Source organism: Lithobates pipiens, unplaced genomic scaffold (genome assembly GCF_037356315.1).
Source record: "Lithobates pipiens isolate NorthernLeopardFrog02 unplaced genomic scaffold, aLitPip1_a1.2 Scaffold_16, whole genome shotgun sequence".
Lineage (NCBI taxonomy): Eukaryota > Metazoa > Chordata > Amphibia > Anura > Ranidae > Lithobates > Lithobates pipiens.
Window position 1 is genome coordinate 473,131,191 of NW_027507748.1, and position 20,657 is coordinate 473,151,847.

The 20,657-nt window shown below is 42.1% G+C and overlaps 1 protein-coding gene across 1 annotated transcript in view; it reads left to right on the forward strand.

Annotated features, from left to right (window-relative positions):
- The window catches only part of PCCA (propionyl-CoA carboxylase subunit alpha), a 1,052,859-nt gene that overhangs the window by 495,759 nt on the left and 536,443 nt on the right, over positions 1-20,657 (forward strand). Inside the window, exons 15-16 of the mRNA XM_077482961.1 lie at positions 11,009-11,077; positions 13,774-13,849. Of these exons, the coding sequence (XP_077339087.1) occupies positions 11,009-11,077; positions 13,774-13,849 (145 nt within the window). The remainder of the gene's footprint in view (positions 1-11,008; positions 11,078-13,773; positions 13,850-20,657) is intronic.

Consider the following 20,657-nt stretch of genomic DNA (forward strand, 5'->3'; position numbering starts at 1 on the left):
TTGGAAAAAAAAAAAAAAAAAAAAAAAACTAATAACAATCAAGGTTTATATTACAGGTAGCTATCATTTTCCAGCATAATATAAAAAGCTATTTCATTTAGGAATTTACAATGAAAATAGGTGAGCTGTCCCTTGAAATCATGCCAAACGAACAATGACAAATATAGTGATGACATCAATGACACGCTACAGGCAAGTTATATATAGTACTAGATATTGTTCCCTAAGATATAGAGTACTATATAATGGTCCCAAAAACATACCAAAAAGTTTTCTAACCTGGTATTCACCTCATATGTGTTACGGAGAATATGTTGGTGCAGCTAATAAAAAAATAATAATAATTCTAACCACAAAAGGAAACAAAAACAATCAGCTACAAATGTGTTGTGTCTAAAGTGTTAAATTGTAAAACTGTTAATTTTACAATTGCAAATATTCGCTTATATTCATCCAAATTATGCATGTAGGTGCACGTTACATCCCTAGAATGCACATACTTTTTCATATATAATGGTTTCTGACCGTTTAAAAAAAATCAATGACTCTAACAAAGAGCTGCACAATTAATCATTAAGAATCGAGATTACAATTTTTTTCCCTCTCGTGATCTTAAACAGAAACTGCTATCTGCTCACATAATTTGTAATAAAAACATCTTTGCCATTCTCCAACCACTTTGCATATTATTTTATATATAATGTGATTTTGTACTTGCCAAATATGCTACAGAAATTTCCCTCCACGGAGTCTGGCTGTAACCGTTTTAACTGTGGGCAGCTGAAGCTGCTGCCTGTTCACTTCCTGGATTTACACAGGTCACACCTCCAGCTGTGCCTCTGTGTAGCCCATCTGCTTCAAGGTTTGATGTGTTGTGTTTTCAGGGATGATGTTCTGTATACCTTGGTTGTAACGAGTTATTTGTGTAACTGTTGCTTTTCTATCATCTCATAACAATTCTGCCCATTCTCCTCTGACCTAACAAGGCATTTTCATCCACACAACTTCCGCTCACTGGATATTTTCTCTTTTTCGGACCATTCTCTGTAAACCTACAGATGGTTTTGTGTGGAAATCCCAGTAGATCAGCTGTTTTTGAAATACTCATAACCAGCTCGTCTGGCACCAGCAACTATGCCACGTTCAAAGTCGCTTAAATCTGCTTTCTTTCCCATTCGGATGCTTAGTTTGAACATCAGCAAGTCATCTTCACCACGTCTTGATTCCAAAATGCATTGAGTTTCTGCCATGTGATTGGCTAATTAGCAGTTTGTGTTACCAAGCAATTGAACAGGTGTGCCTAATAAAGTGGCCGGTGAGTGTACATTGTGCATTCACATCAGTCCCTGCCCGTAAGGAGCTTACAATCTAAGATCCCTAACTCACATTCATACATACAAGGTCAAATTAAACAGGAACCAATTAGCTCATGTCTTTGGAGTGTAGGCTGAAACCCACAGAGGCACAGGGAGAATATGCACACTGCCATGGTGAGGATTTGAACTGATGACCCAAGTGTTGCTAGGGTGAAGTGCTAACCACTTAGCCACTGTGCTGCCCCATATAAAAGCATTCTCATATAATGAACAATCCTAGATACAGATCCAATGTGCCATCACTGGCAATCGCTCGGTTCTCAGCTCCCCGAGCAGTGAGCTGGTGACTGTCAATCAGCAACTCAGAACAAACTGCACTCTTGTGATCCACAGAAGTACAGCCAAACAAGCTTTGACTATACTTCTCTTTTAAAACAGTCCACAGTGTCCTAGGTTCCCCTTCACATCACGGTGCCTCTTTGTCACATTGCCCCTTTAACCACAGGGTCCCTTTGTGTTGCAGTGCCTCTTACATCACAGTGCTCCTTTAAGTCACACTGCCTCTCTATTACAGGGCAGATGCACTTATCAGACTGGGGTGTTCTTTCCCAAGTCTCCCACCCAGTCAATGCTGTCATCCTCGCAGCAGAGCAAGGAACGGGAGGTGCTGCAGATCTGAATGGAGGACAGGAGCTGCTCAACTTACTATGTTAACAAGCGGGTAATTACCCGCTTATTATTTGAAATGACTTCAACTCTCTGTGCCATCTCTCCACTGCTACTAAGGACCAGATAGCCAGCCATTCCATAGCGCCCGAATCTCTCCCTCCTTTCTTCATTTTTAGATGTACAAACCGTGACTTCACGCCAATTGCTATCAACTGTGTACATGCTAACTGACTAGGTGTATTTTATTTGTTGCCTAACAGCCCCTGACTCTACACAGCCTAAACAAGTCCTTATGGGCACTAAAAAACTGGCCAGAAAGAGTTTTCGAAATACACAGATTGACTGTGCAATTTGAGTCCTGCTATTTCAGTTAGTAATGAACGCTTCGTTCCTATTGAAGAAGTTCCCTCTTTTAACCACTTCCCACCCACCAGCCATCATATGACCTCCTTGACTTTGTACATGTATATCTGAATGATGCCTGGAGCTACAGGCATCATTCAGCTATAGGCGTTTTTAACCAGCAATTACCTGCACCATAAGAATGATCATAACGGCTGTTCCTCCACTTGATCGTTCTTACGGGCAGCAGGAGGGGGATTCTACAGACTCACCTCTTCCATCTGTGAGTCAGAGACAAGATCTGCCTGCCCCGGTTGTTTACAATAGAGATTTCCAGTGGTACAGATGGCTGCCCGAGTCTCTATGATCATTCAGAGGCCTGACGTGATGTTAGGACTACGATTTTGTTGTCAGAAAATTTAGATACAGCGATAACTTTTTCCATCGGCATTTCCGACCACACACGATCAGATTTTCCGACAACATAATCTGATCGGACCTTTTCAGTCGGAAAATCTGACCATGTGTACAGGGCATTACTCTGTTTCAGGGAATACTTTATTTTTGGCCTTCTTTCAGTCTGGTCTTGGACAGAGTCCTGCCCTGAGTTCCCTCAAGGGACAGGTTTCTGCCTCTTGACTCAGTTCTTTTTCAAGACTTTTCTTCAGGGAGTTGCTCATAAATACCCCAGTTTGACCTTCTGTGACACTTTGGGATCTAAAATTGATGCTCTTTGTACATCAAAGAACTCACTTGTAAGCAATTGGGTATAGTCCATTGGATGACTTCACTTATAAGGTTGCTTTCCTGGCAGTCATTACATCTGTTAGGTGTTTTTCTGTGTTAGCACAGAGAAAGAACCCATTCTTGATTTAGCCAAGGTCAAAGTGGTTTTGAGAACATAGCCTTCTTTCCTACCTATGGTGGTCTCTTCTTTCTAGGACATTGTCTTTTTATCTGACCCCAAAACATGACCAGACTGTTGCCCTACATGGCCTAGAATAGAAGTGGTCTGGGCTGTCGGGGCCTACTCGAAAGACAGCCTCTCTATGCAATACTGGGTCCCTATTTGTTCTGTCTGTGGGCCCTCATAGAGGGCATCCTGCATCCCATTCCACCATTTCTAGGTGGATCAGGCAACTCACTTTCAGGGCATGCTTCCTTAAGGACAGAGTTCCTTCTGTCAGAACCCATTCCACCAGGGCTGTTGGGGTCTCTTGGACTTTTCAGCATTTGCTTCCCACATTCACAAGTCTACTACTTGGTCCTCTGTTCACACATTTTACAGGTTCTACCAGGTGGATGTTCAGGCTTGGCTGTTGTGAGATTTAGTCACAAGGTGCTTCACGTTATCATCTGAGTGTTTCACTAGGATTCTTCAACCGCTTTAGTCCCTGTGCCATTTTAAAATGATGCTGGAAACAGGTGCCTTTAAAACACACTCACGGCTGCTATACTGGCTGGGAGTGTGTATATTTGTAAAGACAACTGTTGTGTTTCATGTGGAAGTAATATAAGCAGCTACAAAGCTGCCCAATCACTGAAACATGTCCCACCTGCAGGTCTAATTCGGTCATAGCAGGTGTCTCTGGGAGAGGCGGTGGGAGCTCTACAAGTACCCATTCATAGATCCTTCCCCCCAGGAAGAGATGTATATGTCACTCCCTGGTCTGGTGCTGTCATTCACCGGGATCGCTGCCCAGGGAAGCGGGTGATGGAACATGATCTGTGTTCTGTTACCTACAGTTGAGTACGGAGGAGACATATGGATTCTCCATAAAAAAAAGTGCCATGTACTGTATTTTTCGCTCCGTAAGACACACCTGACCATAAGACCCACCTAGGTTTTAGATTAGCAAAACGAGAATAAAAAATATTCTGAACCAAATGATGTACTGAAATATTTCCGTGCCCATGATATATAGCCTGACCAGTGCCAATTAAATGCAGCCTTGCCAGTGCCATAAAATGCAGCCTTGCCATTGCCATGAAATTTGAAGAAATGCAGCCTGACCACCACGCACAGACTGGCCCTTTCAATGCGAGGAGTATCGCATCCGATCCGCCTGTCACTTTTTTTTCACAGACAGAAAATAGAGCAGCTCGAGTGGCGGTCGCGGCCGTACTACATTCAGCTGTTTGGACTGCTCTGTCTTCGGTCTGTTGCTGAGTGACAGGCTCAGGCTGTAGATTGCCTGGTACTCGTGAGAGACCTGGGATGTCTCCCCTTCTCTCTTGTCTGCCGTTATGTAACATGGTGGGGGGGGGGGGGGGGGGTCGGTGGACCTGTTCAGTATTCCCTCCATAGGACGCAGAGACATTTCCCCCACCACATTTTTTTGGGGCGGTAAAAGGGTCTTATGGTGCGAAAATATGGTATATATTATCACATAGGGAGGCATAGGGACGCCAAAGGGAGTCATTGTCATGCTCTTGGAGTAATTTTTTAGGCCGGCCACTCCTAGGAAGGTTCACCACTGTTCACATTATTCCATTTGTGGATAATGGCTCTCCCTGTGGTTCACTGGAGTTCCAAAGCCTTAGAAATGGCTTTAAAACCCTTCCTAGGCTGATACATGTTTGTTTCTAATCTGTCCTTGATTTTTTTTAGATTGTGACATGTGTGGCTTTTTGTGATCTTTTAGCGTGCTTCACTTTGTCAGACAGCTTCTATTTATGTGATTTCTTGATTCAACAATGTTTAGCAGTAATCAGGCCTGGGTGTGGCAAGTGAAATATATCTTCTCCTTTCCAAATAAATTGTGGTTAATCCCAGTTCATTTATGATTCAGCATTGGAGGGGGCAATTACTTTTTCACATAGGGCCAGGCAGATTTGAACATCTTTTTTCACTTAAATTAAATAATTAAAAACTGCATCTTGGATTTACACAAAAATGCAATAAAAATAGTAAAAAAAAAAAAAAAAAAAAAAAGGATCCCCTATATGATGGACTTTTAAGGCACAGATTTTTACAAAAAAGATTTAAGTGGCGTATATAGATAATTATGAATTAATTATTTAGAAAAATAGACACACAAATGTATGCATTTAAAAGAAACATGTTGTTTGAACATCTCTCAAAGTTTGTACAACATGTACATATATAGTGCAATTATACGGTTTCAGACACCCAACACGTTTCAGAGTCTATAATTCCCTCCTCCAAGGATGAGAGTAAGAAGAAACCCTATTTATAAGAAATAATAGAACATTAAATCAAAAAATAGATATCATAATGCATAATGGTATACAATGATGTAGAGTACAAACAAAACTTACAGTGCCTTGCAAAAGTATTCGGCCCCCTTGAACTTTTCAACCTTTTGCCACATTTCAGGCTTCAAACATAAAGATATAAAATTTTTATTTTTTGTGAAGAATCACCAACAAGTGGGACGCAATTGTGAAGTGGAACAAAATCTATTGGATAATTTAAACTTTTTTAGCAAATAAAAAACTGAAAAGTGGTGCGTGCAAAATGATACGGTCCTTTTACTTTCAGTGCAGCAAACTCACTCCAGAAGTTCAGCGAGGATCTCTGAATGATCCAATGTTGTCCTAAATGACTGATGGTGATAAATAGAATCCACCTGTGTGTAATCAAGTCTCTGTATAAATGCACCTGCTCTGTGATAGTCTCAGGGTTCTGTTGAAAGCACAGAGAGCATCATGAAGACCAAGGAACACACCAGGCAGGTCCGTAATACTGTTGTGGAGAAGTTTAAACCCGGATTTGGATACAAAAAGATTTCCCAAGCTTTAAACATCCCAAGGAGCACTGTGCAAGTGATCATTTTGAAATGGAAGGAGTATCAGACCACTGCAAATCTACCAAGACCTGGCCGTCCCTCTAAACTTTCAGCTCAGACAAGGAGAAGACTGATCAGAGATGCAGCCAAGAGGCCCATGATCACTCTGGATGAACTGCAGAGAACTACAGCTGAGGTGGGAGAGTCTGTCCATAGGACAACAATCAGTCGTACACTGCACAAATCTGGCCTTTATGGAAGAGTGGCAAGAAGAAAGCCATTTCTCAAAGATATCCATAAAAAGTCTCATCTAAAGTTTGCCACAAGCCACCTGGGAGACACACCAAACATGTGGAAGAAGGTGCTCTGGTCAGATAAAACCAAAGTCGAACTTTTTGCCCACAATGCAAAACGATATGTTTGGTGTAAAAGCAACACAGCTCATCACCCTCAACATACCATCCCCACTGTCAAACATGGTGGTGGCAGCATCATGGTTTGGGCCTGCTTTTCTTCAGCAAGGACAGGGAAGATGGTTAAAATTGAGGGGAAGATGGATGCAGCCAAATACAGGACCATTCTGGATGAAAACCTGTCTGCAAAAGACCTGAAACTGGGACGGAAATTTATCTTCCAACAAGACAATGATCCCAAACATACAGCAAAATCTACAAAGGAATGGTTCACAAATAAATGTATCCAGGTGTTAGAATGGCCAAGTCAAAGTCCAGACCTGAATCCAATCGAGAATCTGTGGAAAGAGCTGAAAACTGCTGTTCACAAACGCTCTCCATCCAACTTCACTGAGCTCGAGCTGTTTTGCAAGGAAGAATGGGCAAGAATTTCAGTCTCTCGATGTGCAAAACTGATAGAGACATACCCCAAGCGACTTGCAGCTGTAATCGCAGCAAAAGGTGGCTCTACAAAGTATTAACGCAAGGGGGCCGAATAATTTTGCACGCCCCACTTTTCATTTTTGTATTAGTTAAAAAAGTTTCAAAAATCCAATAGATTTCGTTCCACTTCACAATTGTGTCCCACTTGTTGGTGATTCTTCCCAAAAAATAAAAATTTAATATCTTTGTTTGAAGCCTGAAATGTGGCAAAAGCTTGAAAAGTTCAAGGGGGCCGAATACTTTCACAAGGCACTGTAGATGTTCAAACGGTGTGTACAAAAACATTTCAGTGGTTTGAAACTTTAAAAACGTGCTTGAACACAGGTAGCTCCCAAATCCTCACCCCAGGGATCCCCAGTGACGGAGAGCATACATAGATGGTAAAGAGTCTGCACCCCTCATCCAGCAGAGGGCCCGCCAAGGGCCCAGATGTCAGATCCCCCTCCTCCACTAGTGGGGAGGGTTGCACATAAACTGTAGAAAGCGGGCAGAGCTCGGGGGCACACTGGGGTACCTGTGATTGTTGGCTTACTGCCTGCACCGAGGGCCTGAGATTTTACGAAGTCACAGCTCTAGAGAATATTAAGTATGTAACATTAATATTCAAGATTGCTTACTAACCTAAAGGATTATTAGATATCATCCATCGATAAATAGCTAATCTACATATAACAGCCACTCATAGAATGGTATGTAATATATGATTATAATTAATGCATTCATCAAAATAAGGTAAAGGAGTAACGTATAAGTCACATAAAAATCCCCATACAGAATAACTTTATTAATATTGCTTATTGGTTAATGGTTTGTAACTTTCTATATGTCTCCTTTAAATGCCCAAATAGTGATGTCCTTTGTTTATTTAAAATTTTAGTGGCAATGATATTATTAAATAACACCCATTCTCATAAATATACAGTTATATTAAAGTACAATCTAAAGACTAAAGTTTTTTACCCTGGGCATATATCCATGTAAATGTTACAACTATTCGCCAACCTGAAAGAAATTTTATATAGATACCTTGGGCTGAAGATATTTTTCGTGTCGCCACTCATCTTGTCATCTAACCATCAAGTGGAACAGATGCAGAGACTGAGCACCATCAAAATGCCTTTTATTTACCTCCCTCCCCAATCGGCTGTTCGAAACACAGCTGACTCTAAGAGGATGGGAGGGGACAAGGGCTCTCAATCTGACCCTCCTGAGCGGATGGCAAGCTGCGTGCTGGAGCTTGGCCACACCCACTATGCCTCCTAGAACATCAAGCCTCACCAGCGGACAGCGCATGTCCGCTGGGTGAAACAAGATGGAGTCCTGGCGTCAAAAATTGGCGTCGGGTCTCACACCTCGCCGCCACACCCTTGATGTATGGCGGGCGGCTTTGCGTGCTGGGCGGTCCATCAAAGTACACCCCTGCTATCCACAGTACACCTGTGCAAGGGGAAAAAAAAAAGAAAAGAGAACAGGGCAGGAACACTCCCACAGGGGCAGGATGCAGAGATGCATGAACAGCTTGTCATAGGGAATCCCTAGAGGAAAGGGGGGAAAACGTTATTATGCAGAAATAAAGAACATGGCAAATAGATACCAGTGTAACATGACACAAGGATAAACAGGAGCTTAGATTTGAATAAAGATGTAAATGCAATACATATAAGTTTTTTTTTTTACATTCAAATAGTATACACAATGAACAGCAAGAGTCGGATAAGGAAAGACTGAAGGAGCTTATGATGGATAAACAGCATTGCCCACAGTATGGACTCAGAATGTAACAGGCATGTGTAGAGCATGTACTTTCCACTGTCCATACAGGTTCCAATGTTCAATATTTATTAAAGGCGCATGAAGGGTATAGATATTAGTTTGCATATCGCTAAATTATCTAAATTCGTGACATGTCAATAGTGAGTTATTTACTTTTCCATCCCTCCAGAGGAAAAACCCTCCATGAATGGCTTAAACCAAATAGTTTCATTCAAGCCTGGTGTTTGAGTGGCCTTCAGCCTATATATCCAGCGTGCTTCCAACTAGAGGGGGGACTTATTCCAGTCCCCTCCTCTTGGCTTGGGATGAATGTGATCCAATATAAGGAACTTAATATTTGGGAATTTACCATCATTCACAATTGTTGTACATCGCCCAAGTGGGAGGTCTGGATCGCACACCTGCATGCTGAGAACATGCCTGTGGGCAATGCTGTTTATCCATCATAAGCTCCTTCAGTCTTCCCTTATCTGACTCTTGCTCTTCATTGTGTATATTATTGCATTTACATCTTTAGTCAAATCTAAGCTCCTGTTTATCCTTGTTTCATGTTACGTTGGGATCTATTTGCTATGTTCCTTATTTCTGCATAATAACGTTTCTCCCCTTTTCCTCTATGGATTCTCTAGGGTGTGGGAGCAAAGTGTGACACCCGACACCAATTTTTGAAGCCGGGACTCCATCTTGCTTCACCTAGCAGACATGCACTGTCAGCTGGTGAGGCTTGACATGCCGACGGGCATAGTGGGCGTGGCCGAGCTCTGGCGCGCGGCTTGCCATCCGCTCGTGGTGGGGGGGGGCGGATTGAGAGCCCTTGTCCCCTCCCATCCCCTTAGAGGCAGCTGTGTTTCAAACAGCTGATTGGGGAGGGATGTAAATAAAAGGCATTTTGATAGCGCTCAGTCTCTGCATCTGTTCCACTTGATGGTTAGATGACGAGACGAGCGGCCACACGAGAAATATCTACAGCCCAAGGTATCTATATAAAATGTCTTTCTGGTTGGCTTTAATTTATTTAAACATTGCACAACATTTAAATGGATATATGCCCAGGGTAAAACTTTTTAGTCTTTGGATTGTACTTTAATATAGCTGTACATTTATGAGGATGAGTGTTATTTAATAATATCATTGCCACTACAATTTAAAAAAAACAAAGGATATCACTATTTGGGCATTTTAAAGGAGACAAAGTTACAAACCATTAACCAATAAGTAATAGTAATAAAGTTATGCTGTATGGGGATCTTTATGGTTCCTATACGGAACTCCTTTACCTTATTTTGACAAATCTATTAATTATAATCATATATTACATATCATTTTACGAGTGGCAGTTATATGTAGATTAGCTATTTATCAATGGATGATATCTAATAATCCTTTAGGTTTGTAAGCAATCTTGAATATTAATGTTACATACTTAATATTCTCTAGAGCTGTGACTTTGTACAATCTCAGGCCCTCGGTGTAGGCAGTAAGCTAACAATCACAGGTACCCCAGTGTGCCCCCGAGCTCTGCCCACTTTCCCATTTTGCACAACCCCCCATTTTGGTTAACGGTGTTGGTTAAATAATTGTTCTCCTTTAAGTGCTATGGGCGGAAGGGACATTTGATGTTGCTTCCACTCTCCCATGCCATAGAGCCGAGCATGGGGCATCTTCCCCTCAGTCGCCAGGCAGACACGGGAGAGGCCGAGATGGTCTCCGCCGCTACCGGTGGGTCCAGTAAATGATCAGAGTGCAGTGGGAGGGGGGTAAAAGTATAAGTGATCTTGCAGGGAATCCACCGCAAAGACCTTTTTTCTTATAGCGAAACGCACAGTGTTCCTGAAAATACCAGGGTTATGGCAGCTAGCTGCTGCCATAACCCCAGTATTTATCGTCAACATACTCATGTCCAGGTACGTTGTTTTGCGTGAAGTGGTTAAAGAAGCAAGTTCCTATTTTTTTTCTTTTTAAGAATGTTTTGCCATGATTTTAAAATTTTAAATGTGCCATCAATAATTTCACCATTTTCCAGACTTGTGGAGAATGTTGAGGGAGAGTTATTATATGAAGTACAAAACTTTGCCTACCAATATATATTTTTTATATGTTATTTTTTAAATACTACTGCTTACTTTATCTGGTAAAGAATGTCACACTATCCCAGTGTCCTCTTGTCACAGTGTGAGTCCTGTGTGAAATGCACTTATTTAATGTTTGGTTGCTGCATTTCAATTTTCAGTAACATTTTTGTTCCTTTATTTTGCCTAAGGTGCGAGTTGACAGTGGTATTCAAGAAGGAAGCGACATCAGCATTTACTATGATCCTATGATTTCAAAAGTGAGTTTTAATCCTGCTACACAAGTCAAAAATGAACAGCTAGCACATTACATTCCATTCCTAATATTGGTCAGTCACCTTGAAGAGAAGAAAAATTACTACAAAGTAGGATGAGCTATAGAAGGCTGTTTATGTATGCTTTTTGATGAAAAAAAAAAAAAAAAAAAAACGTAGGTGAACAGAGCTTGCAATTTTTAATTCCATTTCCTTGCATAAAACATAGGCTTTCTCTTCCGAATCAATTAATAAAGAGTAATAATCCATTCAAAATATGGAAAAGTATCACAGCTGCATATGCAGTATCTCACAAAAGTTATATATTTTCATCTGACAACTCTGAAGAAATTACATTTTTGCTACAATGTAAACTATTGAGTGTACAGCTTGTATAACAGTGTGTTTGCTGTCCCTTCAAAATAGCTCAACACACAGCCATTCATATCAAAACCGCTGCCAACAAAAGTGAGTACACCCCTAAGTGAAAATGTCCAAAATAAGGCCAATTAACCATTTTCCCTTCCTGGTGTCATGTGACTCGCTAGTATTTCAAGGTGTGAATGGGGAGCAGGTGTGTTAAATTTGGTGTTATTGCTTTCACACTCTCATACTGGTCACTGGAAGTTCAACATGGCACCTCATGGTAAAGAACTCTGAGTATCTGAAAAAAAAGGATTATTGCTCTACATAATGATGGCCTAGGCTATAAGAAGATTGCCAAGACCCTAAAACTGAACCGCAGCATGGAGGCCAAGACCATACAGCGATTTAACAGGACAGGTTCCACTCAGAACAGACCTTGTCATGGTGGCCTAAAGCAGTTGAGTGCACGTGCGCAGCGTCATATCCAGAGGTTGCCTTTGGGAAATACATACGAGTGCTGCCAGCATTGCTGCAGCGTTTAAAGGGGTGGGGGTGGGGGGTCAGCTTTTCAGTGCTTAGACCATACACTGCACACTGCATCAAATTGGTCTGCATGGCTGTAGTCCCAGAAGGAAGCCTCTTCTAAAGATGATGCACAAGAAAGCCCACAAACAGTTTGCTGGAGACAAGCAGACTAAGAACATGGATTACTGGAACCATGCCCTGTGGTCTGACGAGACCAAGATAAACTGTTTTGGTTCAGAACGTGTCAAGCGTGTGTGGCGGCAACCAGGTGAGGAGTATAAAGACAAGTGTGTCTTGCCTAGAGTCAAGCATGGTGGTAGGAGTGTCATGGTCTTGGGCTGCCGGCACTGGTGAGCTACAGTTCATTAAAGGAACTATGAATGCCAACATGCTCTGCTTCAGTATGTCACAGTACATGAGTCCCTCCCTTCTGGGACTGGGCCGCAGGGCAGTATTCCAACATAACAACCCCAAACATACCTCCAGGATGACCTCTGCCTTGCTAAAGAAGCTGAGGGTAAAGGTGATGGACTGGCCAAGCATGTCTCCAGCCCTAAACCCTATTGAGCATCTATGGGACATCCTCAAATGGAATATGGAGGAGCGCAAGGTCTCCAACATCCACTAGCTCCATGATGATGTTACTCTGGTGTCAACCTGTGAAGCTCTGGTGAACTCCATGCCCAAGAGAGTTAAGGCAGTGCTGGAAAATAATGGTGGCCATACAAAACATTGACACTTTGGGCCCAATTTGGACATTTTCACTTAGTGGTGTACTCACTTTTGTTGCCAGTAGTTTAGACATGAATGGCTTTGTTGAGTTATTTTGAGCGGGCAGCACATTTACACGGTCATACAAGCTGTACTCCCACTACTTTACATTATAGCAAACTGTAATTGCTTCAGTGTTATCACATGAAAAGATATAATAAAATATTTACAAAGATGTGAGGGGTGTACTCACTTTTGTGAGATACTGTACTTTGAGGCAACCTTTTATTAAAGCACTATTAAACCCTAAAGCATACATGTATTATTTTGTAGCTTTGATGTTGTGGCTGCATTCAATTTCTTTAATAGGCTTTCTTTCCTTTTTTTTTTTTTTCACCTTGTGATACAGTCGTAGGAACAAGCTATTTTACAGATGTAGCATTTACAGGGATAAGTCAAACCATTTACAACTGATGGGGGTGCTTACAATAATCAGCTTTTATTTATTTATAACAAACTTATATCCCAAAAGGAAAAAAAAAAACAGCTATTTGCTGTAACTGCATATAAAGTGTGAGCTGGAGTTCAGCTTCAGTTTGTTAGATGGACTAGCAGATTTAGGTCCCCTCTCCAGACTGACAATGCTGCTGTCCATAGGTACCCCTGTCTCATTCGCCTTGAGTGAGGACACTCTAATACAGGAGGTGTGTTATAATGGTCAGATCATCAAGTAAAAATAGAGGGGATAAAAGCCTAAAAAAAAAAAAAAAATTACTACTACATCTAAGGGTATGCAAAGTTGCAATGTATACCATTTTTTTTTGTTTGCGGTTTAATACCCCTTTAAGCTTTAAATATTGTAGATCTTGCAACATGTTTTGAAGGATCAAGTCCAATTTGCTGTACAAATGAGCATAATCATATGTGCAATGTGTTGTCCTCTAAATATTTTTAGCTGCATTATTCTAACATGTATGATCATTACCATCTGTTAACACATTAATATATGTAGATAGTAATGTATAACAATGACACCTGGTGATATATGGATTAGTCTTGACAACACATTCAATTCAATTTTTTTTTTTTTTTTGTATTAGTTGGTTACCCATGGCAGCACTCGGGCTGAAGCTTTACAGAGAATGGAACATGCTCTAGACCATTATGTAATTAGAGGTAAATATATTATGTGTGTCAATTGGGAGAGCTGTTATTTCATCATTGCAAAAAAATGATTGACGCAATTGAATAATTTTTTCACCAGAGGTGGGCCCTTTATTATTTATATCATCCGGGCCAACTCTGATACTTTGCTCCTACATGAAAAAGTCATCTCCAAATACTAATATATAATATAATAATTTTTGCAGCGGTCCTATAGAAATACAATGGTGGGTGCTGCAATTTTTTATGCCACACAGTATTTGCGCAGAGGTTTTTCGAACGCAATGTTTTTTTGGGGAAAAAAAACTTTCATGAAATAAAAAACAAAGCTCCTCTAGCCTCCCATGCAGCCAGTCAGATACAGATCAGTCTGCGATTGGCTGATGGGCAGGTAAACAAAGGCGGAACCGGAAGTGACAACATAACTCTTCGCTCCCGGTTTCGGGGTTTTCAGAGAGGGAAACAATGTTGGTTCCTCTCTCTGTTCATGGTAGCCATCACCCCTGGCCGCATCGCTCCCCGACACTGCAATCACACAGTAGGGCCTGGGAGAGGTGATTGAGTGGCTAATTAACCACTCAGATCACTTCTGCATGAAAGGCAATCACCAGCTGAAGAAGTGCATACCAGAATGATGCCTGTAGGTGGAGGCATCATTCCAGTATAACCACTGAAGCTGGGGGATGTCCATGAATGTCCTCCAGGCGGGAAGTGGTTAAGTTGGTGCAGGACACATGCTTTGTAAAGGCCTGTACACACGATCGGACTTTTTGAAAACAAACATGCAAATTAGCTGTTCTAAGGCAACATCTGACCGTGTGTACTCTCCATCGGACAAACTTTTTCGGTTTTCATCTGACTTTTGTTGGCTGTGTGAACGGACAAACTTTTCGACAACATAAGTCTGATGGAGCAAAGTCTGATCATGTGTACAAAAAATCATCGGACTTTACAAACACGCATGCTCAGAACCAATGCAAAAGTTCACACAACAATACGTAAGTTGACCAAAGGTGGCAGTAAAGAGCAGAAAAGTCATGTGATTTGGTGAAAGTTGACTGAAAAAGTCAGATTGTGTGTATGCTTAACAAGTTCAGGACCAACGCCCTTTGTACAAAAATCCACGGGAAAGTTTGTACAAAGTCTGATCGTGTGTATGAGGCTTATTAGGAAGTAACATTTGGTAGACCTGTACTACCATTTTTCCTATGCTTCATCATGATAATAGTGGAACATCTAGGGGGTTTATGGCGGGTTTTTAAGTGGTTCTAAAGCCTTAAAGTGTTACAAAACCCACAACAGTAAAATCAGTCTGCACATGCTCAGTTTGTTGTGTATTGCTAGAAAGTGTTTTTTTTTTTTTTTTTGCGCTCTCTTCGTGGGAGGGTGCATGTGATCAGCACAGGGCCAATCAGTACTGTCCAGACAGATGATCAGGGGAGAATGAAAACTCCTCCTACAAGCTTTACTAGGAAATGATAGAAGTGACAAGGCTGCTATATACTGCTGATAAAAAAAGGTATTTATCAGTTTATGTTTACAAAAAATAATTGCATTTCCATGTTCTGTGTACTGTGGGAGACCAGATATAGTCAATGCAGGTTCTGAGTTTACTTTTTTAATTTTTTTTTTTTTTTACCATAATGCATTCTAAGTTTAAAAAACAACTGTTCTGCAGGATCCCCCAGCCCCCTCCCTTATATTTACCTGAGACCCATTCTGATCTAGCGTTGTATACAAGAGCAGTGACTCTCGCTACAGTCTCCCTCCTCGCTCAGCAAATTGATTCATATGCTTTTTATGTAATAGTACAGTGTACAAAGATAATCTGAAACTCCTTCGGGTGTGATCCTTAGTCGGGTAAGACACCAAAATGGTAAAAGAGAAAGTGTTTTGAGATCTATATATAGTATTTAAAACGAAGAAGGAAATTGTAGTTGGAGTATATCGAAAGAAAGGAGAGAATAAGACTCATTATACCTGTCCTAAGTGAATTAGATGGAATTATTCAATCTCAATAGGTGAGATGATTTCCAGGGTTGCCAAACTTGGTTACGTTACATTTGGAATGAATATTCACTAATATAGCTGTTAATATTTTGTTCTTCATAATATCTGTTACTTTATTTTTGACTACTTCGAAGCTTAGGGTGGTTTTTCATGCTGTAGCTGTCAGTTTGGTGGCTGCAAATGGGTAACTAACACTTGTTCCAAACAAAATATAGCTGAACTGGTTTTCAATATTGCCTCATAAGGATTTTTGCCAATATTCATATGGATCAGGTTACAAATCCTTATTCAAAGTCTGTTCAACACTGAGCTTGTGTACCATAAATGGGTCATTGTGCCCGGCAGCCTCAAAAGCAAGTGGAAGGGTAGCTCGGGAGAAATCGAGCCAGCAGTGCTGGGCTATCGTACCACCTACTTAGGACTTTGAGTTTTCATTACACAAGCAAACATAATCACCCAGAGCCAGTAAATAATAAAACATAATCATAAATACATGGACAGATCCGATAAAAGTGCTCAAATGTTGCCTAATACCAAGCCTACGATACTAGGCTCCTATAGAGAACTTAAAAAGTCAAAGATCACTTGCAAAAAGCTAATATCTATATAGTAATCCCCATAGTGCAAGTATATACAGTGACAAAAACAATTAGTTGATCCCCTGTAGATTGTGAGTTTATGCACAATCCATGTCTCCTGCGCTAATAAGCTCAGTTTTCAGCCTTTTAGTATCATGAATCTTATTTCAACCCTGTTTCCAGAGTAAAATGGACATAACCACTGCCTTTACGTCCTTGTCTCCACAGGCAGACTTTCCTCAAAAGCCTGTGTTTTGTTTATTTACAATAGTGATGACAATTGAGCTTGATTGCTTCACAATCGGCCAATCACGCACAGCCAAACAGGAGGAATTGTACAAATCTCAACCAATGAACAATGACTATGGCAGTGTATGGATGTGGCTATGCTGGGGCAGTGTGTATGATTCCTGGCCCCCTGTCCGTGCTCTTTAGCTACAGATAGAAACCACACGGCTGGCCTTAGAATTAATGAACGCTGTCCCTGACCAAAAAGCACACAAAGACTCCCGTTTTTACCTTTGGCGTGAATCCCTTATTCTGCATTGTTCAGAGAACAACGTATACCCGGATTATTCTACCATTCCTGCTGATGGGAGATTATCTGCAGGGACACACCATAGCCTCTCCACGTTCTGGTCAGACACACAGAGCGACACCCCCCATAACGGATAATGTCTTCGCAGAGTGAACACATCCCCCCCCCAGACAATCGTCTATGCATTGCACAGGGGCACTTCGCTGACTAACATATCCCCACTCTGCAAACACTTCTCCCCAACTTACAGGAAGCTTTTCACTACCAAAACGGCTCTCAGGTGGCGTTAGTCTGCCCCAGTCCACTCTTTAGAGTGGGCTGCAGGAGAGCTAGCACTGAGAGACACTGTGACAATACATATTAAATATATTTAAATAAAATTTCTACAACAGTGGCGTCCCGTGCATTGAGGGGGCTCGTGCTGCCCCTCTATCCGTGAGTATTTTTTTAAGCACCTAATTAGAGCCAGAGGCTCTAATGGGCTTCAAAAAAAGGGTGGGCTCGGGCCGCAGAGCGTGCCCCAATCCCACCCACAATAGTAAATGAATGACAATAGCAAATAAATGTCCTCTATTTTCACATTAAAGTTCCTCTCTGCCAATCAGGAGGCAGGTCATAAAACCTGTTTTACGATTGGCCAAAGCGCTAGGCGATCCTATAATGATGACTAACACTTAGGAAGAGGAAATGCGCAGCCAGAGGAGCAAAGGAGACGTGCTGGAGGAACGGACACCTCCACCCCAGCTACTGCCTGCTACCCACTCTCTGGAGGAGATACAGGACTCAGAGGAGAGGACACCACAGCCCAGTAAGTGCTGGACCCCCTGCGGGGGAAGGGGGCGTGCGCCTTTAGAATGCCATAAGCCTTGCTCCGGGGGGTGGTGGGGGGAGCTGTCAGTGCCACAAGCTCCCAGCCGCCCTGCTGTACTACATACCCTGATCTGTGTCATGCTGAGCTGTATACCTTGATCTGTGTCATGCTGAGCTGTATACCTTGATCTGTGTCATGCTGAGCTGTATACCCTGAGCTGTATACCCTGAGCTGTGTCATGCTGAGCTGTATACCCTGAGCTGTGTCATGCTGAGCTGTATACCCTGAGCTGTGTCATGCTGAGCTGTATACCCTGAGCTGTGTCATGCTGAGCTGTATACCCTGAGCTGTGTCATGCTGAGCTGTATACCCTGAGCTGTGTCATGCTGAGCTGTATACCCTGAGCTGTGTCATGCTGAGCTGTATACTCTGTCCTGTGATTCTGGGGCTGTATACTGCTGACACCGTGGGTGGAAGCAAGTGGAACAGAGGAGACAAAGTGGGTGGATTCCATTGGGGTGGGGCTTATGAGAAGTAGGAGGGGTCAAAAAGGGCGGGGTCTGTCACCCCCATCCTAAAACTTCATCGGCAGCCACTGCCGTAATGATACACGGATTAGTCCTGTCAATTTAAGAAGGTGCTCCTAACAACAAATTATGTGTATAAAAAACACCTGTCACAGATTATTTCTTCCATTCAATCCTCCTCATCATGGACAAGACCAAAAAGCTGTCAAAGAACTTCAGGGACAAGATTGTAGACCTACACAAGACTGGAATGGGCTACAAGACCATCAGCAAGATGCTTGGTGAGAAGGAGAAAATTGTTGGTGTGATTATTCACAAATGGAAGAAATACAAAATAACCATCAATTTCCCTTGGTCTGGTGCTCCATGCTCCAAGATTTTGCCTCATAGGGTAAGGATGATCATGAGAAAAGTGAGGGATCAGCCAAAAACTACAAATGAGGAGCTTGTGATTGATCTCAAGGCAGCTGGGACCACAGTCACCAAACAAACCTTTGGTAACACAATACGCTGGCATGGATCAAAATCCTACAGCTCCCTTAAGACCCCCCTCCTTAAGAAGGCACATGTACAGAGACATGTCTGATGTTTGCCAATGAACAGCAAAGTGATTCAGAGAAGGATTGGGAGAAAGTGCTTTTGTCAGATGAGAACAACATTGAGTTCTTTGGCATTAACTTGACTCACTGTGTTTGGAGCAAAAACCATGCTGACTATGACCTTAAGAACACCCTCCCTACAGTCAAGCACTGAGGTGAAAACAACATGCTTTGGGGCGGTTTCTCTGCTGAAGGTACAGGCCAATTTTGCTGCATTGAGGGGCCAATGGGCGGTTCCATGTAATATAAAATCTTGAATGAGAACCTTCTTTCTTCAGCCAGAACACTTGATGGGTTGTGGGTGAGTCTTCCAGCAATGACCCAAAACATACCACCAAGACAGTAAAGGAGTGGCTCTAGAAGAAGCACATTAGGTCATTGAATGACCTAGCCAGTCTCCAGACCTTAATCCTATAGAAAATTTATGGAGAGAGCTGGAACTTCGAGTTGCCAAGTGACAGCCAAGAAACCTTAAGGTTTTAGAGAAGATCTCTAAAGAAGAGTGTACCAAAATCCCTCCAGAGATGTGTGTAAAGCTGATGACCAACTACAAGAAACGTCTTACCTTTGTGCTTACCAACAAAAGTTTCCACACCAAGTACAAAGTCATGTTTTTCTTGGGGATCAACTACTTTTTACTCACTGTGCCCTTGAGCCCCCGAGGAGACCATCTTCGGATACAGCAGGTGTGTGCAGCACATTGATTATGGACTATCTGTTAGTACTCAGCCCATGTCTATGCCTAGTGCAGGTTGTGCACTCATATTATCAGACATCTGCATACTATGCAAGTGGTCATTCACAGACTCTCGGCTGTCAGCTTAAAGCAGAACTGCAGTAATTTTTTTTCAACTTTCCATCTGTTTCTTGTCTGGTAAAAAGCCTAGGCTTATGACATCATGCATCTCTCTCTCTCTCTCTCTCTCTCTCTCTCTCTCTCTCTCTCTCTCTCTCTCTCTCTCTCTCTCTCTCTCTCGAGAGAGAGAGAGAGAGAGAGAGAGAGAGAGAGAGAGAGAGAGAGAGAGAGAGAGAGAGAGAGAGAGAGAGAGAGATTGCCAGGAAGGGAGGGGAGGCATAGGAGGGCCAATCAGAGCTGAAGGTGTGTGTCTGCATAAATCCAGGGAGGCAGCAGCTTATTGGCAAGTACAGAAGCACAGTATATGTAAAGTGGTTAGAGGGAAGCTTCAGAATGGCAAAGATGTTTTTATTACAAATTATGTGAGCACACTGCAGTTCCTCTTTAACTTTTCCATTGTGTAAATTAACACAGGCTTTTATGCTCTGAATCAGGGAGGGTAAACCTGTGGTCAATATAGTCCCAGACGATCTATACATCAACAAGTTGTTTTCTGATTTAGATTAGGGGGTCATCTGTCTACGTGAGTGTATATTACCCGGAAAATTACTTGGAATTGTCTTTTTAGGTGACTTTGTTTAGTCTATTGCAGGAGATGGAATAGCGGTGTGAGTTAAGCCCCATACACACTGGCCGAATGTTGGGCGACATTGGCCGGTTCAATATAAAACAGCTGATATTTGGCACCTGTGTAAGGCATCCGGTTCAACAGAAGCCAGCCTTTTGGGAAGGAGTCAGACAACCTTGAATGAAGTCTGATCATCTATTGGACAGTTATGCACTTCCCAGCAATATCTTCTGTTCGTATCCTTGGAGTGCACAATTGGAAGGCAGATTTCCTCATTTGTCATCACTTGGACCAAAAGGAATAGTCCTTCCATCCTGAGAGCTTCAGTGTCCT